The following is a 25,795-nucleotide window of genomic DNA, read 5'->3' on the forward strand; positions in this document are numbered from 1 at the left end:
CTGAATACTGGGGAACAGATGGTGCTGAAAAGGGAGTGAAGATGGATAGAACACTACTGACAGAAAACTCAGAGTGGCTGTTCAAACATAGCATAGAGCCCATTCTGTGTCGGTGATGACAACACTGGGGACAGGACCAAATTATTTAACAACACTGGGGTTAGGATTAAACCCTGTGGAACAAGTCCATGCAAGGAGGCGACCTGGTCCTCAATGGCTACCCTCTGAAGAATGATGAAAGCTACCTTTGAGGAAAGATGAAAATCAACTCAAGGCAATACCACATACTCTCAGTGAGGCCAGGTGGTTGACCTGGACCAAATGGTCAACTGTATCAAATGCTGCTGACAGATCTAAAAAACTCAGTAATGTTGAACCACCTTGAACTAATTGTCAATGGAGGCCATCCACCGGAGCTACAATCACAGTCTCAGTCCTGAAACCAAGCCTGAAGCTGGATTGGAAAGGGTCGAGTGTAGAGTTTTCATCCAGGAAAACCTGAAGGTGTCCAGCCACTGCTCTCTCAATTATCTTTCCTAGGAATGGTAAATTTGACACTGGGCAGTAATTAGCTAGGTCCTTATATCAACGGCATATATTTTCTAGTTTCTTGTTGAATTGTGATTTCCCTTAGCCATGAACATAAAATAGCTTTTAGTTACCGGTATATCTTTTACCCTGCTTTGATTCTTCTCATTCTTAGAAATTGTATTAAATTTGCAGGGCGGTATGAACATATGAAGCTGCCTCATACTGAATCAGACCCTCGGTCCATCAAAGTCAGTATTGTCTACTCAGACTGGCAGCGGCTCTCCAGGATCTCAAGCTGAGGTTTTTTACACCTATTTGCCTGGACCCTTTTTTGGAGATGCCAGGGATTGAACCTGGGACCTTCTGCTAACCAAGCAGATGCTCTACCACTGAACCATCGTCCCTCCCCTTCAGGTACCCTTCAGGTATCAATTCTATCAATCAGCAGTAGGTACTCAGAAGCCTGTGATCGTGATATATCTCTGGTATAGTCATGAGCTGTTACTATCCAGATATTTCACAACACAATGCATTATTATTTAATTATCCTATCAGGACAGGCCATTCAATTTTAGATGGAATTCTTTTAAACATAGTCAGCAATTAGAACAAAATGGGGACAGGACCCTGATGTCACAATTTATTATCATTCTGCACAAGAACATTTTACTGCTCTGCCTTTAGCAACATATTACTCTGATGTATGGAATCAACTGAGAACAGAAAAGCATTTATCTTCAAAATCTATTTTTAGTGCAGAAAATCAACTGCACTGTTGGAATTGGCCCAAAAATGAGATTAGATCAAGATGGTCATCTTAGACAGCCATTTTTAGGTACCGTGATTAAAGTTTTGCAAATGTTAATTCCATTTTATATTACCACAAAAGAGGGTGATACTTAGGCTTTCCACATCCGTTGTCAAAATACTTGGACCAGCCATGGCCACTGGAAGTAATGGCTATAGTTTTTAGGATTTGTGTATGAAGACTTTTTTCTTCCTTAAATGTTCCCTCTTTTTAAGACATTAAAACTAGAACACTGTTGTCATAGCCAGGGGCGGAATTCTAGCAGGAGCTCTTTTGCATATTAGGCCACACAGCTCTGATGTAGCCTATCCTCCAAGAGTTTACAAAAAAGAGTCTTGTAAGTTCTTGGAGGATTGGCTGCATTAGGGGTGTGTGGCCTAATATGCAAAGGAGCTCCTACTAGAATTCCACTCCTGGTCATAGCTAAACTTCAGATTTAGTATGGTTTAATAGCTATCCCTTCCTAGAGAGCTATGATTCAGTGACAGGACATAGGGAGCTTTCAATAGTCCTACCAAATTATATTTCCCAGGATTTTTGGGGGTGGAGCTGTAATACTGGCATAAACTGACATACATTTAAAGCATAACTGTGATTACACAGAACTTGATCCTGAACTAGAGAACTGAGAAAACAACAGAAGGCTGTGTGCCTAGTCTTGTACTTGTGTTTGTCTCACAATTCCAATCTAAGGTGTAGAACAGAAGGTCTTCCGCAATGCTAACCAAGCTGTTAGGCACTGGCAGATATCAAAGTCAATGCCAAACCCAGTCTTTTTAGACAACAGACTTCCCTTCAATTCATCTTTTTATGGCAGGAGGAGCGTTGTGATTGTGTCTCTGGACAGTTGTGTTAGATATACTGTATACTGCATTTCTTCCTGGTAGATTTAAGGATTTCTCTTTCACAGATACCCAGAAACTGCTTCAGATATGCAGTAACGTGGATCCTTGTATAGATACATTTTTTGCATGTGTATGGCATTCACACATGATGCTTCTCCCTGTGTGTTGTCACATACAAGCAATAAACTCATAATAATAGATTTCAGTTTAATCTAGCAAGAACAGAAGACACGTACAACTTTGTCTAGACTAGAGAAACAGATTTTAGGTACTGATCTATGTTTACCTTAGACCTACGCTCAGGTTATCAACATTTCCCAAAGCATGTGAACTATGTATATGCTAATTTCCTATCCGTTTTTTTAAAAAAAGCCAAAAACACTAAATATCAGGCACTTATTCATATGATATTTCTCTTGTATGTTCCTTTATACCAAACCAAATAGATCTTACCTAGCATGTAAACATTTCATGCTTTTTTATATATATACCAAGGGTAGCTAGCATTATAAACAAATTATTGGAAGCTTTGCATGCCCTTTGATTTTCAGTACAACACTTACGTTTTACCTGCATGAAATATAAAGGTTTGCCCAGCCAGTAAGCAGAATGTGAAGTTTATCTTTAAAATTAAATTCCACAGGAAATATATGCTGGTTCACCTACTTAAATCAGTAGTCTTGTCCCCATAGCAACAGGCTCTCAAATTTAAATGCACTGCACATCATTTCAGAATGGAGGTGCTGTCACAGCAAAACAATTTTTCAAAATTGCAAGTGCAAAACCCTTAGGAGGGAATTACTTCCAGAAGCCAAAACAATATTTTAAAACAAACCCAGATCCCAGAGGATATAGTTCTTCAGAGGAACAGAGCTTTCAATAGAACAAAAAAAAAAAATGGTTCTTGGGCTCCCAGAAACTGCAAAAGCTTGTACTGACAGGAAGCATTTGCAGACAGGAATCAAAGGTGACCTGTCTATTCACAGCTTTGACAAGTTGCTTTCTCTGAGTGTGAGGAGGATTCAAGATGCAACACGACTATTGTGGGGTGACAATAGGAAAAAAAACACAAAAGAAAATGGTTGTTTCCTTTGAAGAGGCAACCTGCTGCTCAGGGAGTGTGCTGGTATGGGCTATTAAAACTACAGTTAATATGTTACAGATGATAACTTAATAACAACCCCCCCATCAGTCTCAAACCAAAACATGACTGCAGATAATAGACCTTTCAAAATCTCAGATGATATAAATGGTTAGACTAGAAGACCCCATTTTGTCCACATCTGACACAAAGGCATCCTTTGAGTGTGGGCAAGAACAAGAGGAGAGAACGTCATGCTTGACAGTCTCACTGTGCTTATTCTTGCCTTTTGACCCAGCCCACAGGCAAAGGCATGACTGGAGACTGTGAATATAATGGCAGCACTGATTGTGCTAGAAGGGGAACTATGATTAGTGGGAATCACAACTTTGGGATACCTCTGATTATGTGGCTGAGTTCTGCAGGTACTTGGATCAGCCAGGTTAGGAGAAGGATGGTGTCAATCACACAAATGCTCAGAAACACATTCTACTGTATCAGCATCAATACAGATGCCTAGATATATGCTGAGGGTTCTGGGCTGGGAACTTAATTTCCCAGGAGCATATGGGCTCATATCAGGCTGTGGCATGTGGGGATGGGGTTTTTCCTCTCACATTATTTCCCCCTATTTTCCCAGTTGGGGAGACTTGCATGTAAAAGTGGGTTAAATAGCAGCAGTCTAGGGGTGTTTCAATTCAGGAAAATAGCAGCGGAAAGTTGTGGGGGTGGGGTTTATACTCTGCACACTGTGGTCCTGCTTGTGCCCAGGAAATAATTCCCAGACTATGTTTGGTTACAGTCCACAAAATGATCCCAAAGACTTTGTAACATGAATCAGACCTTAGATTATTTGTCTGGCTAACCTTACAATGTCTACTTTGACTGGCAACGGGCAGAGATTCTTTTAAATTGACATGCTAGTGACTGAAGAAGACACAAGCGTGCATGGAGCAGCTGATCCTTGCCAATAAAGTATGGGTTCATCCATAATCTGATCCAGATACTACAGGTATGATAGCAAATGGAATTGGGTTCAGGAGGAGCTGTGTGATCAGCTAGTGTAGTTGTCTGCATGGAATAGGTTTGTGCAAATTTGATTCATTTAGTACACAGTCCAATGTACTTGGAAATCACAATGCAAGTCAACAACAATGCGATATGTTGTTTTAGAATTGTTGATGAAACAGCTGTATACTTACTAAACAGTAGAACCACTTTCCACACATGTCCCTCCATTCCTGCAGTTTATCAGTTGGCATGGAGATTGGTCACACTGTCCTACATTGCGACCAGAATTTGGATGGCCTTCTGGAATACCCAGTGCTTTACACTGTGGATCCCTTCCAGTGCAAACTTGAATGTCAAAAATGCAACCTTTGGAGAATGAAAGATGAGAATGAAAGATGCATTCAGAAAAGCTTCAGAAACCAAATAAATATGAATGTGTACACTAGCTTTCCATCAACTATACCACAGTGGGAAGACAGATAAATATATCTCAATAGCATCATGTAGAAGGTCCAAAATAGAAGGGATGGAGATAATTCTATTACCGGTAATCTGTAAACAGTAAGTACTTGAATCAGCAGCAACAAGATGGACCAGGGCAATATGGAGCAGAAAAAGAGGATTTAATCCAACCCCTGCTTAGTTTTGCTAATTCAAATAGGGCTCCATCATGCCTTTTCTGACCTTTATAGGCTCAAGCTTCAGGTTATGGTTTTTCAATGAAAGTGACTACCCAAAACTATCAATGAGTACTCCTCTCAGTGTCATATCCCATCAATGATATAAATGGTCTCTGTATTTAAAAAGGAGGAAACTGCCGCTTATATACACACACACACCCTTCATAAGCAATGCAAAACATATGAGCTTTCCCTTGGGTATTTTTATCACAGTTCAAAATGTAAGAAACCTAGTCTTCATACTGGGTGAATCTGGAAAATGTGTACCTGTCATGAGTATATATAACTGATGGATACAGAATCTGTTTGATTGCCAGTTTTCTTGCATTTTTATGAACCTGATATTTTATTTGTCCATCTTCATCTACAGCTCCTTCACAGGTGGCTGTCAGGCTTCCAGCATGCTGATGTGTATTGCTAGTGGACACTCAACTTAGATTACAAATCAGGCAGATCTGGTACAGCACATTTTTTGGGGTTACAGTGCATTGTTTTGTTGCTTTTACCCAGTGTGCACTTTGCTGGTCTTACCTATTGAGTCTGCTAATATCCGACAGAAAAAAAGGACATACTGCTCAAGTGGTTCTTGATTACTGAGTGAAAGGTACATCAAAATACGTGAAAACATCTAAAGAAATGCACAGTCATTTTCAAAGAAATCCTAGTAGGATCGTCATGGCAAATATGGTGGTGATGGCGCCAGTAGCTGGCTGAATGGTTACCTGCCCACAATCCAAATACAGAAACAACACTCAGCACAAAAGAGAACAAGGCAATGACTCAGCATACCAGAGAACACTCTGGACCAGTTCTCCCAGGGCTGAACTAGATGTGACAGTGTCCTCACGGCCATCACAAGGACAGTGCTGCCTTTAAAATGCTGCAAGGGCCCAATCCTTATCAGGCCCACACCATGGCATCTTGTCCCCCCACCTTTTAAAGTACTAAAGCAGCTTCAGGGAGGGAGGTGTGGCTGTAACCGCATTTGAAAAGAGGAGGAGCAGACAAGAGTGTCATGCTGTGGACTCAGAATCAGCAGTGTCCTAATAATGCCTATGAAGATGTCATCAATTCTAGTTGGTACAAACTGCTAGGTTTTGTTTTGGTTTTTTTAAATGGTAAAAATCCTGCTGGAGATGAGATAGTGATGGGTGGGAATGCATGAGGAGGAAAAAATTCATGTGGAATTTCACTGCCATTGGGAAGGCAAAGGCACAGGCAATTAGAGGGAAATAAAGAATTACGGTACCCCTGTGTGGATATGGCTAGAGATGGGCTAAATACCACATGAGGTTCTCATTACTCAGTGCTCCTTGAGTAAGATGTAGGTCAGACTCAAAACCAGTCTACCAAAGAATGCTAATGTGTGCAGCAGGTAATTGCAAATGGCACCACTCTCTGGGGAAGCCATTTTATAATTGGTTTTCAACTGGCAAACACAAAAAGCAGGCCCTTCAAAGTGTGCCCAAGCTGGCTCAATCTCACCATGGAGTTTTAGGAAAATGCTGTCACTTGCAGAAGCTTATCAGTTCAGAATGTGTATTTTTTAAAATGTTTAAAACAATGATTTTCTAGGCAAAGACAATGTGATGCAAATAATAGTTACCTTGAAAGCCACTCTTAAAATTGGAACCATTTGGCAGGAGTTCTGGAATGTATTCAACATAACCTCCTACGTAAAACTGACTGAAGACATTGAGCCCAACTAATCTTCCTGGAGATGTAACAGTTTTGTTTTGATGATCATCCACCTTTGAAAAAAGAGAGATGTTGTTTATAACAAATGAAACAGGTGTCTCATATGAATGTGTTCCTACATGCTTCCCAGCAGAGATACATTACTATGAATCAAAAATGGGGACAAAATTCTTGCAAAAACGTGATTTATGTTGCAATTTTTAATCGCTTTCCAAATTTATGAAAGCTTTTTAATTTTGAGGTCATGATTCAAAGAGCTCCTGAGATGTTCAAATATTTCTGCCCATGCAGCAATGAACATCCAGTTCTTTAACTATGCTGGAGACTTATCATCCTTTCCTAAAAGTTGTAAGCTTAAATCATACACAAGGGAGCTGCTTTTGATAAGGGACTGCTGCTCAGGAAGTGTGGATGCTGATATCACCAGGAGCAATCACAGAGCTTGTAAATAAATGGGTCTCCAGACTATACTTTAAATTACTAGTTTACCTGATGATTGCAGTAAAGCTCTATTATATTTTGAATTTAAATTATTTTCTTAGTACAATAAGGCTCTCCAAGTCATGAACAAGATCTTTGGATTTTGTATTGTTGTTATTCTGATTTTTGGACTTTGAGTTTTTGTTGCCACAGTTACACACTATGTTAATTCAGTTTTTTGGGTTCTTATTATTGTTTCTATGTAAAATAATGCTGACTTTGTCACTGTATTTGCATATCTCTAATAAAGTTTTACTTATAAAAAGGGAAGGGGGGGAATTACACTACAAAGTCAAATCATCTATAGCTTTGGAATTGGTTGTCATCAACATGTAGATGATACCCAGTTCTATATATCCCTACCCAAGTGTCCTGGTGATGTGGTAGAGGTCCTAAATGACTGCCTGACTGCAGTGGTAAATTGTCTAAGAGTGAACAAACTGAAGCAAAAACCTGATAAGATAGAGGTAATGATGGCTGGAAAGGTGGTGATCTTGAAGGACATTGTGCTCACCACTTTTGATGGAATTCAGCTGACCCTTGATGACTTGGGGTTATATTGGACCCAATGTTCTTGCTAGAAAAGCAAGTTAATGAAGTTGCAAAATAAAAGGCTTTCTCCTAACTCAGCCTATCCCATAAAACTAAGCCTATCCGTTACCTTGAAACGGCTGATCTGGCCACCTGGATCCATGCCACAGTGACATCCAGACTAGACTACTGTGATGCACTGTACATTAGTCTCCCCTCAAAACAAATTCAGAAACTCCAATTGGTGCAGAACACTGTGGCTTGGCACTTTGGATGGAATTTAAATCAGCATCTGTACTTGATGTAAAAATTATTTCAATAAATATTTGCTGCAGAAAAACAATTTTATCTGATGAATTAAGCCTTGAATTATGAAAGCATATCCTGAAATTTTTTGTTGGTCTCGATGCTACTGAACTCACACTTGTTCTGCTATTACAAATTAACTCATTTACCAATAAGAAAAATAATTCTTACCTTAAGCCATCCAGCCTGAAGAGATTTGCCAAGACTGACAATGTGAACATGAAGTGTCCTATTTATTGGTTCACTAATAATAGTGGCGGTTCCAGATCCCAAGTTGTAACTATATACCACACTGCCATTGCGCAGCCCTAACACCAGGAAATCGTCACCATTGAGACCTGAAGCAATGATATCACATTAAAGTGGCAATCTAGGAAAGAGATTTAATGCAAAATTTGTTTTCATCTTTCCTTTTTCTCCCTCAGCATATCAAAAGGAAATATGTGTTGTAAAACAGAAACAATAACAAAATGAAAGAAATCACTTTGAGTGCTGAAAAACATATTTTTGATTCTTTTCTGGCACAAAACCAGCTAATTTTGAAGAAGTTCCTATTATTTTTGTATTTCTAGCACAGAAACAGAGGATACCTATGCACTTTAGCTTCACACAAACAGAACAAAAATTAAAAGCACTTTCAAAATTAGCCCTTTGTGCAATGACATTATATACATATATATTTTTGGTATGCAAAGACAAATACTGTTATTTCATTATGTTATAAGCAATGTTGCATTATGCTTAGGAATTTAGGAAGGATACTCTTCAATTTGTGGCCATGTGCACAATACTTTACTTTATTTGATTTATATCCCACCCTCCCCGCCAAAGCAGCCTCAGGGCAGCTGATAGGATTTGAAAATGTTGCCTATCTTTGTTCATAGTCTCCAAAGACCCAAGAGGGCAATCTCATGATTGCTTACTACTTCAGTTCCGCTCCTCAAAGATCCATGATATTCAATCTAAAATTGTCAGGTTGAAACCTCTGGATTAAAGATGGAATGAGCACTAATGCAGATGGAACAGAAATAATCTCTCATCCATACAGAGAATATGTATGTCATCACACTTGGTAACCTGTATATTGCTTTCTAATTAATTCCTTAATCAAAATTCTTTCCATGTAAGAACTGTATAATGTGTGAAGGGCTCAGGGTTTTAACTGGATAAAGTAATATAATCCTTAGAGCAGACTTTCAGATATTGAAAATACTATATTTCCAGACCCTGACAATCATGGTAGTGCCCATTTCCATGAAGACACCCATCAGATATGAGAGTCAATGTCATGAGCTTACAGACAAATGAAGCTGGCAAATATTCCCATAGAAGGAATTTCAAGGCCTTGAACTACTCAGTGATTTGATAGATCCAGGTGGGCAGCTGTGTTGGTCTGAATCACTAGAACAAAGTAGGAGCCCAGTGGCACCTTTAAGACCAACAAAGTTTTATTCAGAATGTAAACTTTTGTATGCAGACAATGGAATGGAGTACAGTAAACAGAACTACATATAGCTGGTGGGCAGTGGTTAAGAATGCAAAGTGATGCAAAGTGAAGATCCAATGGCAAAATAGTGAGATAAACAAACTGAAAGAACATTTGGTCTGGATAGCATTTGCATGGGAAACCAATAAAAGGTAATAAAAGCTGCCTGCTAATTGCTGTATTGCCTCCCCAGTCGGAATAACGAGACAGACACAGGAATGGATTAAAGGACCATTTTATTTAACTTAACTCAACGGCAAGGGCAAAAACCGTGGGGACAGGTCAAGCCAGGGGTCAGAACCAGACCACCCCCTTAACCCGAAATTGGGCGAGCCCCAAGCCCCGGGTATGAGCCAACCCAATGGCTCAGAGCTGGCCGGCCAGGTCACTAGATCCCATTCACTAGAGCTCCACCATCCCACAAGCCATACAGCCTGTGATGTGGACAACTCTCGAAGTGACAGGATCCCAAGGCTCCCTGGAGCCAACCTTGGGCTGTACAGCTTAACGGTCACCACAGGGAGGCCATGCACCCCAATGGTGCGGTGCCACGGGAGCTCACCAATACCCCACACAACATGTTCCAAACAGTAAACAGCCAGTGACCAACCTATTTAACAGCACAGCGCAAGCCAATTGCCAGCGCCTATCACCAACAGTACAAGTTAGGTGAAAACACTCCCAAACTGGCCAATATGTTTGGAGGTGAAAAATTCCTACCTGGCCCCCCAAAAGGTGACCAGCCTAATGCCTGCACTGCATGATGGGCGAGCCGAGAGCGGCTTCCTAACTGCACCACTGGGGGCGGGGCTGGCCTTATAAGGCTGCCCACGCCCCCAATCAGCCCAGGAAGAGTCCACTGCCTCCGATCCTTCCAGGGAGGCAATGGACGGCCCCCAGCCTATAGCGTCTGATCGGCCACTCGGCTAGGTGGGGGCCGAATTGCTACAAGTCTGGGTTCAACAAAAGGACATGTTTTTCCTAGTGATGTTCCTTTCCACCTAATTTACTTTTTAACATGTAACATACATTATAGACATCATTCTATACATTATAAACATCATTCTAGTTTGCCATTAGAAAAAAAAGAATACGTTAGAATATAGTGAAAATGGGTTTAGTATATGTAATGAGATAAACAGTCAATATCCCTTATTTGAGTATGACAAAATTATTATTTTGATACACTATTCTAAAAGAAAAATACATTGGCATACTGTGTATATATAGCTGTAAGTGAGAATGGGTTTAGCATATGTAATAAGATAAAAAACCAATATCCTTGTTCAGTCCTGGGGAGGTGTTTGTTCCAAATTTCATAATAATTTGTAATTCAACAATTTCTCTCTCCATTTTGTTCTTGAAGTTCCTTTGCAGTAAAACAGCTGCTTTGAGGTCACCCATTGAATGTTCTGGAAGGTTAAAGTTTTCTCCCACAGGTTTCTCAGTTTTGTAAATTTTGATGTCAGATTTGTGTCCATTTATATTTTGGCGTAGGGGTTTGTCCTGTTTGTCTTTGGGTGTTTCAGTGTGATTTGATGTTATTAAGTGATTTAAAGTAAAATTGTGTTCTTGGAAGCTGGAATCTCCAAAACATTAATTACATGAGAATTTAACATAATGATGTTTTAGGGAATATAGAATACACAGGTTTATTATTTATAAGTAGATGAAATGCAGAAAATGTTAAATAAGTGTTGAGGGAAAAAAAGAAAAGAAAACAGTTCTACTGATTAGGCCAATGTAAATGTTATGTCTCACATTGTTTCTATTTTTCAGCTCCTCATAAAGAGAACTAGAAGATAATACAGAACTGTTTTTTTAAAAACCACACATTTAATCAGCTATCTCAAAGTCATTGAAGTCAGTAGGCTTGCAAGGACACAACTCCATTGAGGATTACTCCAGTTATGCCATACAGTGCAAATTAAACATTTTCCTAATTTTTCTGTTCCATCCAGCTAGTGTTCTAATGCCCTCTGGTGGCTGACTGCAAATTTTGTTGTGTGGAAATGTTTAAACTCTCAGCTCACTGTTATTCTGTATAATCCCCTTTCAATGGCAACAGTATACTTATCTTGCCTGTATGAAACATCCAAAGACAAACTAACTTTGTACTCCTCAGGAAACAGGGAGCAGAATGGCTCCCTGTGATAGAATTTCTGTGGGCTCAAGGGTATGGGTAACACTTATTCCCCACATGAAGCCTTTGGTTTTCCTGTCCCACAAGAGCAGCATTTCAGATGTGTTTCAGGCAGCTGTAAAGAAGGAAATCTCTGTCCCCCCCACCATGCCTGTGGAAACTCTAGGAAGAATCCAAGCTTTATAAATGTAAAATATGTAATACAAACGAAGGACCTGCAAAGACTTGTAGAGTGGATTTTATTTTCCCTCCTCCACTATTTCCTCTTTCCCTCCCTCTCTACTTTTCCTGCTTCCTTCACTTCTTCACACCCACCAGCCTACTTACCTTTATCTCCTCCTCTGTCTCCAACTTTTCCTCCTTCCCTCCTCCTAGCAGCTTCTACCCAGGAAAACTATGTAGCAGGCCCAGATGTAAGGACTTGAGGGAGGCACCTCACTTATCCTTGGATCCTCCTCCCCAAACTATGTCCTCTTTCCTTTATTCCAGTAACCCCCACACTCTCAGCTTTCTCTGATTCTCTTCTCTCCATCCTATCCACCAACCAATCTACCTTTTGTTGGAATAGGTAATGTCAGATGTGCAAGGAAGAAGACAAGAAGACCCTGCAGGGAGTAGCAAGAAGACTATTAGATAGGATAGTGAGGTCAGCACCTTCTCTGCTGTTAGGTATCATTGCCTTTCTCCAGTTTGCTACTCTTAAAAAAAATCCATTTTTTTCTCAGAAATTTCTCTCTGTGTGTGCTAATAATGCAATTAGAAGGACCCTATCTCTGTCTTTCATCTTCACTCTCAAACATGTTAGTTCCTAAGTAAAGCTTTCTCTACACTTTAATCAGATTGTGTACTTCTGCTGTGTAAATTATGCTGTTGAAAGGGGTTATGGTTGCCCAGATTAAGCACACCTCTGATTAAAGGTAGAAAGATTTCCAGAGGCACTTAGGTGCTCCAGAGGCATGAGAAAGTAAGAACAAAGGGGCTAAGAAGGTGACTTCCTGTGGTGCTCAGAGCTGGAGAGAATCTGTAGGAAAAAAATGAAGACCATCTGTTTGAAAAAAGGCTTGCGGACTGTTACTGGACTGTCCAGCTGAACATGCAGAGCAACAGGCTGTGTGGAACTCACAAAATTATCAGGCGAGAGGTGTGTTCACCTCTGGCTTAACAGGCAACTATTAAGGGTCATTAAGTTGCTAACTGCCAAGTCTATATAGATGGAATTACAGGGGTTGCATTAAAATCCTCATTAAAGAGTCAGATGTATCTTCAGAAACACTTGTTTAGCATAAGAAAGCAAGAAGGTGAAAATCTCTGAGAACATCTTGACAGAAAGCTAGATTTAGCAGGACAGTTGAGAGCTGCAGGAAAGAAAATTCCGGATGAGGATATGCTTGTGTTAATTTTAATCAGAATCATACAGAAAAATTGTCCATGCAATTCAGGCTAAAGATAATTTGTCCCTGCAAGGAATTATCAATCAATTAGAGGAGGAATTCTCAAGGCGGGAGTTTAGAAGCTCAGAGGGTGGACAAATGGCTCTGAATATAAATGACAAAGATGAGATAATGTGCCACTCTTATAGGAAATGAAGCCATATCAGAAGAAATTGTCTTTCATGTACTAACCTCTGGAAAGCCTTTCCCAAAGCAGGAAAGGGGAGCAGCAAAAAGGGCCTGATTAAAGTTAAGAAGCAACCAATAAAGAAATGTTCATATTATCACCAAGAGGCACAAAAAGTGATACATGGTTTGACTTTGGTTCTAATTTGCTTATAAGTGGTGATCAGAGTTGTTGTTTTTTTTAAACACTAGCTGAGTGAAAGAAACAAAAAATTAAATGTTGCAAACAGAAACTTTGTTTTGGCTGAAAGCATGGGTTCTTGGACAATAAAACGCAAGCTTCTCAGCAGTGAAATTGGAGAGGTCTTCATTATATGCTTTTCAGTACTTCCACATGACAGATTTCTCTACAGTATCCCTGCCTATGTCCCTCAGCAGTAGACATTCTCCCTTCATTGGGCTACTGAGACTTTTTAAAATGGCAATTATATCTTGGTATATTAATATATCATTATAAGAAAAATATTACAGGTTATGAGAATTCCCATCTTCCATTTTTTGAAAAAGTCCTCTAACCCCTTCCACTCCCCTGTATCTCTGCAATGGAAAGTGCTAGTAACTTGGTTTAAAAAATGGAAGCTGGGAATTTTCAAAACCTATTGCACTTATTGTTATACCATAATAGCAATTTAATGATATTGTTAAGCCAATTGCCCTAAAAATAGGGTTCTGGGGAATTTAGCATGGTGGGCAATCAGCCTTTTAGCAAGATCTTGAGAATCTATATATACAGAAGGTGTCTGCTTTGGAAATCACCCAATAACGAGGAGAAAGCAAAGGGGTTTTGTTATAAAATACAAGTAAACATACAAGGGTATAAAATCATACAACATGCATACAGGCCTAAGAAAATAGGGTTGAAATAGACAAGGGTAAACACGAGGGTAGACAAACAGGGCATACTACCTGGTTCAGATGTCCTTACAACTAGAAGATATGGACGTGCACGGCCATGTGCCATGTCTGGTGCTCCTTACTTAGAGTAGAGAGGAACACTCTAATTACATGTTGCTCGGCAGAGAGAGAGCATGGCTTTCTCTCTGGTTATATTATTTTTGGAAAAGAAAAGGTCCTCCCAAAAAAGAGGCTGGCTTGTTGGTGGGCGGTATCTGGTCTATTCTGGGTACCTGATTGAAGAAGAAGATATTGGATTTATATCCCGCCCTCCACTCCAAAGTGTCTCAGAGCGGCTCACAATCTCCTTTACCTTCCTCCCCCACAACAGACACCCTGTGAGGTGGGTGGGGCTGGAGAGGACTCTCACAGCAGCTGCCCTTTCAAGGACAACCTCTGCCAGAGCTATGACTGACCCAAGGCCATGCTAGCAGGTGCAAGTGGAGGAGTGGGGAATCAAACCCGGTTCTCCCAGATAAGAATCCGCACTTAACCACTACATCAGACTGGCTCTCCAAGATGGATTGGATGCCCACAAAACAAGATGGATTGGATGCCCACCTCCAGCCAACGAGCAGATCTGACTCTGATCACCTGAATGGATCTCCAGGTAACAATGAGACGGGGGGAGGCTCCAAAGTGGCAGTTTGGGCAAGGCATGGGTAGAGGGGATTAAAACAAGCTATACAAACTTATCTAAAGGTGACAATAGAGGGTCGAATGAATACCTAAGGGGACACCCAATCTACAGAAAGAACTCCGGCTCTGGGTAAAGCTGGTCTTCCTCTTCTGGCTGACATTGTCCTTTGTCTAAAGTTCCGTTTGACAAAGATTTGGGTGGTCTGGCAGGATCCATGCCTAAGCCAAGCATGATTGCCTTATGTAGATGTTTGAAACAGCTGTTGAGTATGTGAGCTTCTCACTTTGCTGTAATGGAATCAGGAAAACAAGATCGATTCTGGTGGTGTTAGCCTTTGGTTCATAGAAACAGGCTGGAAAACCACTTTACTGGACAACTCATGGCGGCACGGCTTCTTCCACTGCAGCGGCCGAGATTGTGCATGCACGGAGCAGCTGGAAACTTATCTGTCTTTCCTATTACCACCCATTCAGAGATATAGGGTGCTACTGCAAAGCTGAGGCTATTAGTATCCACATAAGTCTCTTGGGAAATGGCGGGCAAAGCCCATTTCTTAGAGCAGATGTGTGTGAGTCAAAACTCCAGGCACTCTGGCAACCAAACTAGTGATCACGATGTCTGCACACATAAGAAAATGGGGGCTCTTTCTTACAATATGAAATTGTCATTTTTAAAGAAAAATCCCCTAATGGTGAGGGAAAGCAAATGTCTGTCATAGGAACATGGTCAAGGAAAATAACTGTCACGTTGGTTGGAAAATTGAAATTTTCCCACCCCTATAGCAGCCATCCTGATTTTATATTTTGATATATTTTATCAAGAAACAAGGCGGTGCTTTCAATCCTGGGTACTCCAGAGTGCTCAGGACTGAAAGCACCACTTTGTTTCTGCATGCTGAGGAGCCGGGAGAGTTCTTCCAACCCCTCAGCACGCAGAAACAACACTGTGCTTTCAGTCCTGGGCTTGCCAGAGCACCCAGGACTGAAAGCACAGTGTTGTTTCTGCACGTTGAGGGGTTGGAAGAACTCTCCTGGCTCCTCAGCGTGCAGAAACAATGACACATGATGGCGTCACCATGTGACATCATCATGCTGCATGTGGGCACGCACTTCACGTACGCCTGATCTGTTTTCTGGAGGGGGGTTGGGCACATGTCAGGGGTCTGCCTCAGGTGTCAGAACCCCATGCGCCAGCCCTGGTCTCTTGGACCTATGGCAGGCAACAGTGGTTTCTGGCAGGTGGCCTGGCAACCATAAGAAAGCTGTATAGATAAATGTGCACTTTTGTTTATGGTTTTTGACCTGTCCACAAATACATAGGAAACCATATCATTTTTAAAGTCCTTATTTTTCTGGCCTTGACTGTATGAAGGCTCTTCCCCAGAGAGCACTGCATTCAGCGACAAAAAAATCTACTGTCCATCCCTGGACCAAAGGAGGCTAGGTTGCGTTCGACATGGGCTAGGGCCTTCTTGGTGGCAGCACCAGAACTGTGGAATGCTCTCCCGGAGGCCATAAAGGCCCTTTCTACCTTCTACCTTCTGCTGGGCCTGCAAGACTGAACTGTTCCAACAGGCTTTTGATATCCAGCTGGGAGAGGACTGCCACCCCACATCATTATAGAGCTACTATGTTATCACCATCAGAAAAGAAGAACTTGCTTATATTGCAGTGGTACAGCGCCACTTAATGGTTTTAAATTGTAGCTATATTTTATTAGCTTTATCTTGTAAATATGAATGTTGTTAGCTGCCCTGAGTCCGCTTGCGGAGAGCGCAGGATAGAAATTTAAAGTAAATTAATTAAATAAATAAAAATAAATGAAACCTAATTAACTTACCTTGGCCCTTCTGACCAGTGAAAAATATCAGGTTATCTTGAAGTGATGAATTGGCATTTGCCAACCGAAATTTCAGATGGAATGTGTAGTAGAGGCTGATATTTGGAATAGCTGAGTAAGCTAGGAATGAAGTATAGCCAAAGGCGTCTGTACCACTGAAGCTAGGAGAAGTAATATTAATAGCTGTTTGGGAAAAAAAGAGGAAATTCTGTATTTGGGTAAATGGAACAGGAAAGAATGCATTTATGCTTACATTTAAAAGACTTCCAAATAGAACAAAGACAGTGATTTTAACTATGTAATTAGTTGAGGATGTGAAAAATATTACATCATTACAAAAACTAAATTTCCCCTTCCGTGACCTCTGTGACAAAGCTGGCAATTTCTTACCTTTTTGCATGCAAGGGGTGGGTAACACTGATATTTCATAATTTCAGCCTATTTACTAACTGGGTGAGCAGAACTGTATTCAATAATTTTTGATAGCCCTTTTGAAAAATTTTGCATGTGCTTTAAATGGAGATCCAACTTACAGATAAGTGAAAGCAAGAATGGATTTAAGCCAATAATTTGAAATCTCTTCCCAACATGGTAGACCATTTTATTTATTTATTATTGTTTGTAAACCAAATATCCCTTATGGTTGAAAGCTTTAAACCAATGCATTATACCAGAGAATCTACTTAAAAATTAAAGCATATCTATATATCAATGATATACAACTGTATACTGAGGAGATGATTTCTGTTACTTTAGGTGTAGTCTCTCTTTATATAAATATCTCACAATGTTTGGGATATTTGTATGAAGTGTTTGGCAGGTGGACACATCACTCCAGTTCACCTACATAGTTTCAGTGAGAGATTGCTGGATGATGCTTGAAGACCCCCCCCCCCCCCCCCCCCCAGTTTCAAGAGTTTTTCTGGAAAATCTCTTGTACAGCTATGGGATATACATCTGCTCCAGAGTTAGCCAACTTATTTATGTATAATTTTGAAAACAACTATATTTGTCAGGATAACAATATCTATAAAGAATATATAGTTCTCTACAAAAGATACTTCGATGACAGCTTCATTATTTAGACAGGGGCTGAAGAATTACTTACCAATTTTGGCCACTTTATGTACTATAGAATAAATTGATTTAATTTTGCTAATCCATTTTTAACTCCTGCTCATCCTTTGTACCTCCTAATTAAATTTTTAGGTTGGATCTGTATTTTCCCTTTTTTGACTTTCCAGGTTCCCCAAAGAACTGATACAAACTACTTGAGAAGGAACACAACAGGTTTATTTATATCTTATATTTAATAGTTAAATGTGGGACTGTCTGGGGGATACTTAAATCTGTGGGTGGTGGCCAACTACACTGACACAGCACAGATATTTCTGCAAAGTTGTGGGGACCTACCCAGGTTTGCAAAAAAATTTGAAAACCTTAAAAATTACATGTGGGGAGTTTAAATCCCACCCCCAAATAAAGAGCATTCTCTGCATACATGCAGACGATTGATTTAACTTCTGTATCCCTGGCTGAGACTGGGAGCCACTCTGGATCTGGAGCAGCTGCAGAATCCAGGAGTTGCTCCAGAACTGGCAGTGGAGTTTGTGAGTCACTCTGGGCCTGGCAACAGTGGTGACAGAGTCCAGGAGTCACTCTGAGCCCAGTGGTGGTGGAATCTGGAAGCCACTGTGGGCCCAAAGACAACTGAGGTAGGGGTGTGCATTCAGCTATATCTGAGCTGAAAAACAGTTGAATATACATTTGAGCTACGGGCGTGATGGCAGGAAATCATGCCTGGACTCAGTGGACAAGTGGGGGAGAATATGAGATTCCCCCACAAATCTCTTAGACCTCCTCTTGTATGATATAATTTGGGTCTAGATCCCCAACAACTCAAACAACAATCTGAGCAACCATAACTTCTTCTTAGACACTACCAGGAGGCAAAATGACCTGTTCTCTAAAAATTGTATCATTCTTTGTAACTTTTTATCATTCTTCCATTGTCTATTTTTTCTACACTATACCCCTCTCTTAATTTAGTGAAGGCTTCTATCTCATACCAGGGAAAGAACCTCAGATCAGGTAGACTATGCAATGTGGCTGATTTCAACAGGCTGAAACAATGGGTAACGATTCTACCATGTGCCTAGTTTCAGGAGGGGAAGAGCCACAATGGCATGCTGATGTAGTCCAGGGGTGTAGCCAGAATTTTTTGGCTTAGGCAGGCTTTTTAAAAAGTTAGAGGCACTTGTGGCTGCCTCTCACCTTCCCTTTCTCTTGGAGAGGAGACAAAGGTGGGGCCTCCTCAGGCCAGGTCTCTGTGCTTCTGTGGTGTATTTGAAAACTGCATTTCTGCTGGTCTAGCACAAACAATGTTTAAGCTTTTTCTCCCAAATCACACCCCTCCCACACAGAAACTTTTGTTTGAAGAGCACAAACAAAGGAGGTGGGAGTAAGTCAGAGGAACAATGTGCTGCTATCAAGTCACTGGAGACTTTTATTTGTGCATAATTCCTCATAAATAACTGTCACTTCTCTAAGGAAAGCTAGTCATAGTATAAAAAAAATGTGGAGACCCAGATGATGCACAAAGGAACCAGCACAGTTCCATGCTTTCTGAAATGTCTATATGCCAGGAGCAAACAGTTGTAAGTTATCAGCAGGGCCGGGGGGAAGGGGCGGTTGTGCACACCCATTCAAGATGTACCAGCAGCCACATGATTTCATAGGAGGCTGACTTCTGAGTAAGCGAGCTCAGGTGAGAAGCTGTTAATATTTGCAACCTCAACCTGCAGTGTGGCCCGCATGTGCTGAGCCAAGGAGGAGCTGGCAAAGAGGTGGAGTCAGAGCAGAGGGAATGAAGGGATCTGAAAACTTTGGAGGAAACAGGTGGCTAAAAGAGTAGTGAGCCTCCCTCAGAAGAAGAGAATACTGTAAAAGAGGGGCTTGTTGAAGTAAAATAGCTATAAATTGTTCCACCTTAGAAAAAACAAATGCTGTATATAGAAAAGGGAGGTGAGAATAATTGTAATTAGTTCTGGCTAGGTTTTTCTTCCTCCTAGTAGGGCATCCTGAGCACCTGGCAGGTGGGGTCTTACTGCATCAAAGCTGGCTGTGAAAGCATGCAAAGACCTGCCACCTCTTGCCAGCTGGTCCCACTGGACTGAGTAGGAGGGGGAGGGACATGGGCTGGCAGGCTGAGTCTTGCTGCTTTTATGGCTGGGTTTGAAGCTGGCTGCAAGAGCATGAAGACTCGTCACTGCTGCCTCTCACCCTGAGTTGCTCTGTGGAGTCAGGGGCCGTGAGTTGGGTCCCCACAGGAAGTCAGCGGTGAAGCCCCCCCAGGGGCCCCCCATGGCTATGGGCCTGATCTAGGCTAAGTTTTCATTATTCCTCTTCTCCCTGGGTGCAGAGTCTCATACCTCTTAGCAATCCTGGATGCAGTGGTGCATGCTTGGTTGTTATCTGGTGGCTGAAGCCTGAGGCAAACTGCAACGACAGAGCTCTCTTTGCTATCTCTGTATATGTGTGACAGGTACAGAGTGAGGGTCAAGTCACACAATACACATTCTTTGTCATACATGCAACAGGAATTCCATGTCTTCCAGAAGTGTAAGGGGCATTTTCTCATCATAACCATCATATTTAGAGAAGGAGCTTTGAAACATGGCCACTTTGCTCCACGGAGGCACAGAACTCCCACCACACATGCCATAAAAAGTTATCATGAAGATAGTTTCAGGTGGGTAGCTATGTTGTTCTGCAGTAGAACAGCAAGATTCAAGTCCAGTAGCACCTTAAAAGACCAACAAGAGCTCCAAGGTATAAGCTCTCAATAGCCAAAGCTCTCTGGTATCTGTTTAAGGGATCTTTGACTCTTCAAAGCTTAGAATCATAGAGTTGGAAGGGGCCATACAGGCCATCTAGTTCAACCCCCTGCTCAATGCAGCCTAAAACACCCCTGAAGTATTCATGCAGCTGCTACTTGAAGACTGCCAGTGAGGAGGAATGCTCTACCTCTCTAGGCCAAGGGTGTCAAACTCATTTGTTATGAGGGCCTGACCTGACATAAATGAGACTTTGTCGGGCTGGGCCATGTCAGGCTGGGTCATATGTGTTCCTATTTAAGATTAGGTAGCAGAGATATAAACTTTATAAAAGACACAGACAAATACAATTAAAGATTTTTATTTTTTTAAAAAAAAAATTAAAATAAAACATGCTTAAAACATTAGCACTTATTGGTCTTAAAGGTGCTTTCTTTGTATTTCTCCCATTGGACCCACGGAAATGGGCAAAGGAAGCTTTGGCTCCCTTCCTTCCCCAGGGGACCAGGAGGGGGAAGAGCCTCAGCCAATAGAAGGAAGAGAGGCTTGACTCAGTAGCTCTGCTGTACAATTGAGAGAGCCTGGCAAAGCAAGCTCTGTCTCCCCCTCCTTCCTTCCCAAGGGAGGAGCCTCAGCCAATGAAGAAAACAGATGCTTTGCTCTATAGCTCCTGTGCAAGCCTGGCAAAACAACCTGTGATGCAGAAGGGAGCAAGAGAGAGGGAGAAGGAAGCAGACAAGAGCCAGCTGCTCAGGGGTCTGATAAGAGCCCTCCGGGGGCCTGATTCAGCCCCTGGGATACATGTTTGACACTCTTGTTCTAGATAGCAACTTCCACTGCCAAACTACTTTAACTATTAAAAATAATCCCCTAATACCCAGCTGGTACCTTTCTGCCATAATTTAAACCCTTTATTGTGAGCCCTATCCTCTGCTGCCATTAGGAACAGTTCTAAGTGACAGTCTTTCAATACTTTAAGAGAGCAATCATGTCCCCGCTCAACCTCCTCTTCTCCAGACTGAACATTCTTAAGTTCCTCAGCCTTTCCTTGTAGGGCTTGGTCTCTAGACCCCTGATGATTTTTGTCATCCTCCTCTGCATCCAGTCCATTCTGTTCACATCCTTTTTGAAGTGAGGCTTCCAGAACTGTACACAGTACTCCAGGTCTGGCCTGACCAATGTGGTGTACAGCAGGCCTATGACCATGATATTTTGTGATTTGGATGTTATTCCTTTCTTGATACATTCCAAAACTGCATTAGCTTTTTTTGCCACTGCATCACACAAACTGCTCATATTTAGCATACAGTCCACCCATACCCCAAGATCTTGTTCGCACACACTGCTACTCATAAGTGTGTCCTCTATCCGGTATGTGTTTCTCATTTTTGTTACCCAGATGCAGAACTCTGCACTTAATCTTGTTGAATTGAGTCTTATTCACATCAGCTCACTTTGTTAAGTGTGTTATCTCGTTAAATTTTATCTCTGTCTTCTGGTGCACTTGCTACTTTCCCCAATTTGGTGTCATCTGCAAACTTAATAAGAAGTCCCTCCACTCCCTCATCTGGAACATTTATAATAAATATTGAAAAGTACCAGACCGTGTGGCAGCTCCAATCAGAATAAATACCTTCAACAACTACTGTTGGGTGAAGTTCTCCAACCAGTTCCCTATTCACCTAGTATCTTACAGTCTAGTCCACCATCCTGCAGTTTACCTTGGAAATGTTGTTGGAATTTAAGCTCCTAATGAACCTGAGTATTAAAGTTCCATGGTGGCTGTAAGGACTTAGTATCATGTGAATTTACCCTGAGGCTCATGGGGAACAAGCAGGGAGAGCTCTGGTTCAACACATGAACTCTATTTAATTTCACCATTTGTGAACTGGATTAAAGAGTTCATCAGCCATGGATCCCCTTTTGCAAACTGTGCATTATTGTGGTCCAACTGCTTCTTTTTGCTAAGTTATAAGAAAACACTCAAGAATGAGCAACTCACTGAGAGAAAAGAGGCAGTAAACCTAACTTGCATGATAGAAGGAAGGCTTTGTCATCCTTCAACATGAGCAATTTACTCTGTCAGCTTCATACACCTGAACCAGTCTGTTGTGGCAAAGTAGTTATTAAATTCTGCTGACTCTTACCATCATGGCAGAGGATCCCAGTTCTTCCATAGGGACAAAGGCACACGGTGTCTTGGTTGGATTTTGGAAAACATGTGGCTCCATTCCCACATGGGTTCTTCTCACAGTTTGAAAACTGGCATAATTTCCCAGAGTAGAGTGCAGCACATTCACAGAACCAGTTCTCAGTATCACTGTTAGATCAAGACAAAAAGCTGTGAAAAGTATGATGATAAAACTGTCTAGGGGGAGAAGCTGATTTACCCTTGCCTTGTTTGTTCATTTGTTTATATTCATTTTCTAGCCAGCTTTGCCTCCACAGCAGGCTCATTTAATCTATCAGAACAAAATCCAGTAATACAGAATAATTAAATCCAGTAATACAGAATCTTTCTGTCAAACCTGTCAGTTCCTCCTGTGCATCTTATGCTAAGCATGAACAGTTATTTTACATTTACTTCACTAATATGTTTCTAAGGATTTTTTTTTAAAAAAATATTGCTACTTTTTCTTAATGTTCAATTCTCAGTGTATAATTTGTTGAAGGCTTGGTAGGCATGTTGGTCTGAAGCAACAGAACAAAGTTAAAGTCCAATGGCATCTTTAAGACCAATGAAACTGTATTCAATCTGAGGAAGCATGCATGCACACGAAAGCGCACCCTCTGAATCAAACTTTGTTGATCTTAAAAGTGCCATTCGACTCTAACTTTATTTTTTGAAAGTTTATGGCTCTTGATTTTGAGGGATAAGCAAGTTGGCTGTTCTATCGCTTTAGTCAAATGTTTAAAATGATTGCACTATTTTCAAGTCTTTAAAAATTATATATGAGAAAAAAGGAGTCTTTCTCTTTTTAAAGGAACATGGTTATCTATTGCCCATTATGAAATAAATGTTGATGAAACAATGGAGATATATGGGACTGCTAGGATACGGCTGAAAATCATATTCTTCCACAGTAACTAGGGCTCCTTTCTGGATATTGAATTACATCTTGGATTATCTTGTTCACACAGAAAAAAATCCAGCTGTGAATGTGGTGAAATGATGCTGTAATGTCCAGTGAGGTTTGGATGAATGCCATCTGAGGTCAGAACCAGATATTGTGGCACATGTGCTGATGCTATCAAAAGCAGTAGCTCCATCTCTCTTTCTTCCCTATGTGACATCATCACATGCTGAGTTTCCCTTTCATCTTGTACCACTGCATGACTTGTTACTCGTGTGTGCACTGAAATTCACACTGAAGTGATATCATATTACACCAGGGGTGGGGAACCTTTTTTCTGCCAAGGGCCATATGGATATTTATAACATCATTCGCGGGGCATAAAAAAATTATCAACTTAAAAAGCAGTACTCCGCCAAGGGAGAATGATTCAGGCCAGCAAAATTACTGCAAGTAATTGTTTTTCTATTTGAAGTCATGTGGGGAGAACCTAATCTGGCACACACACACAGTTGGCCCGCCACCCGAGGCAAATACATCGGTCCAGGGCTTTTTTGTAGAAAAAGCCCAGCAGGAACTCAGTAGCATATTAGACCACATCCCCTAATATTAGCATATTAGGTCACACACTCAATAGCATATTAGGCCACACCATCTGGGATAATCAAGTGCAAACTGAACTGTGACAGTAACTTTTCCAGGCCCTGCAGCAATTCTGGCTGGCCAGCCAGGACCCAGGGAGGCTGCCGCACAGTACATCTGGGCCCTGTGATCCCTACCTGGCCCTGGGGAGGCTGCTGCACAGCATGGCTGGGCCCCACGATCCTCGCTGGCCAGCCAGGCCCTAAGGAGGCTGCTACATGGCTCGGTTTGGCCCAGCAATCCCTGAGGGTCACACCAAGTGACCTTGAGGACTGGATACGGCCCTCAGGACGGAGGTTCCCCACCCCTGTACTATACCTTTTGTTTCACTGGCATTGATCCAACCTTCTTCCAAGGACCCTTCCTTCAGATTAAGTGAGCTTTCCATTGGAGGCAGAGCCACAAAAGTTGGAGAAAAGTTTCTTAAGCTGGAGGAAGACTTCAACCTTTGTTCAGTAGAGTGGTAGGATAGGGACAGGAGAAAGAGGAGGGCACATGGGGTTGCGTATTTCTATGGCAAGTGTCTGTGTGTGCTGTTAAAGCTACCTGACTATATTAAGGCTACCTTTAATAAGGCTTACCTTATTAAATGAAAAACAAAATGTAGAGAGAGAAAAAAATGAACCCCTATCCCATGTGCTTTATATATGTAACCATAATATCATTATTATGTACCCAGCTTGCTGGGGGAGGGCGGAGTGTAGATGACTGGGGAAGGCAATGGCAAACCACCCCGTAAAAAGTCTGCTGTAAAAACATTGTGATGCGATGTCACCCCAGAGTCGGAAATGACTAATGCTTGCACAGGGGACTACCTTTACTTTTAATATTGTTATTCGTATGAATTAATATCTTTTATGAACTAACAATGAAGTTTTGAGGTAAATTTGGTGCTTTCAGAACATTAGGATTTCTCAGGGAAAGCTAGTCATCATCAATATAGCTAATTCAAAATATGACCAAATCTGTTAATACTTAAATCCAGAGACTACAAACATTAGTAGACAAAACAGATTTCTACAAACCTGAAAAATAGCCCAGGTTTCCAAGAAAAAAAGCTGAAATCTAGCCCCCCCAATAATAAATTCAATACTTGTAGCTTAAAGAAACAAATGGCTTCAGTGGCTCTGTGAAATACAATCTGAAAAATGGCCCTACACCCAAGCCCCAGCCTCACACACTCACACACTCAAGGGAGGGATAAAGAGAGAGAGGAAGAGGAGTTTATCTGAGCCTGTTCCACCTCAAAGGCTGGGAGCCCTTAAGCTGATTGGCCACCACCACCCTCACCATGAGGATAGGGTGAGCCAGATACAGCTTTCTTCATCTCCAGCAAGGCTTGGGTAGGACAAGCACTGCTGCCCTCACCTCAGGGCTGGGCATCACCTCCTTTATCTTGCCTTTTGGTGTGGCTGAGTGCTGCATTCCTTGCCTTGCCTCATGTAGAACTTGGGGGGCAGGGTATAACCTCCCTCACCTCATCTCATGCAGGGCGAGGCCAAGCACCTCTCTTGTCTCATGGGGGGCTGGGCTAGGTACCACCTCACTTCATGCAGGGATTGGGTGGGCCAGATACTTCCTTCTTTCATCTCTTTGACTTGCCTGGTGTGGGGTAGGGCAAGGGTTGCTAGGTCCAACTCTATCTGGGGACTTC

General features: G+C 41.5%; 1 protein-coding gene across 1 annotated transcript in view; it reads right to left on the reverse strand.

Moving 5' to 3' along the window:
• LOC132569386 (protein eyes shut homolog) overlaps nucleotides 1-25,795 on the reverse strand; it is a 631,754-nt gene that overhangs the window by 25,143 nt on the left and 580,816 nt on the right. Inside the window, exons 13-17 of the mRNA XM_060235420.1 lie at nucleotides 22,573-22,745; nucleotides 16,590-16,772; nucleotides 8,143-8,309; nucleotides 6,563-6,707; nucleotides 4,468-4,642 (exon numbers count right to left, since the gene is read on the reverse strand). Coding sequence (XP_060091403.1) covers nucleotides 4,468-4,642; nucleotides 6,563-6,707; nucleotides 8,143-8,309; nucleotides 16,590-16,772; nucleotides 22,573-22,745 — 843 coding nt within the window. The remainder of the gene's footprint in view (nucleotides 1-4,467; nucleotides 4,643-6,562; nucleotides 6,708-8,142; nucleotides 8,310-16,589; nucleotides 16,773-22,572; nucleotides 22,746-25,795) is intronic.

This window comes from Heteronotia binoei, chromosome 1, assembly GCF_032191835.1.
Source record: "Heteronotia binoei isolate CCM8104 ecotype False Entrance Well chromosome 1, APGP_CSIRO_Hbin_v1, whole genome shotgun sequence".
NCBI lineage: Eukaryota > Metazoa > Chordata > Lepidosauria > Squamata > Gekkonidae > Heteronotia > Heteronotia binoei.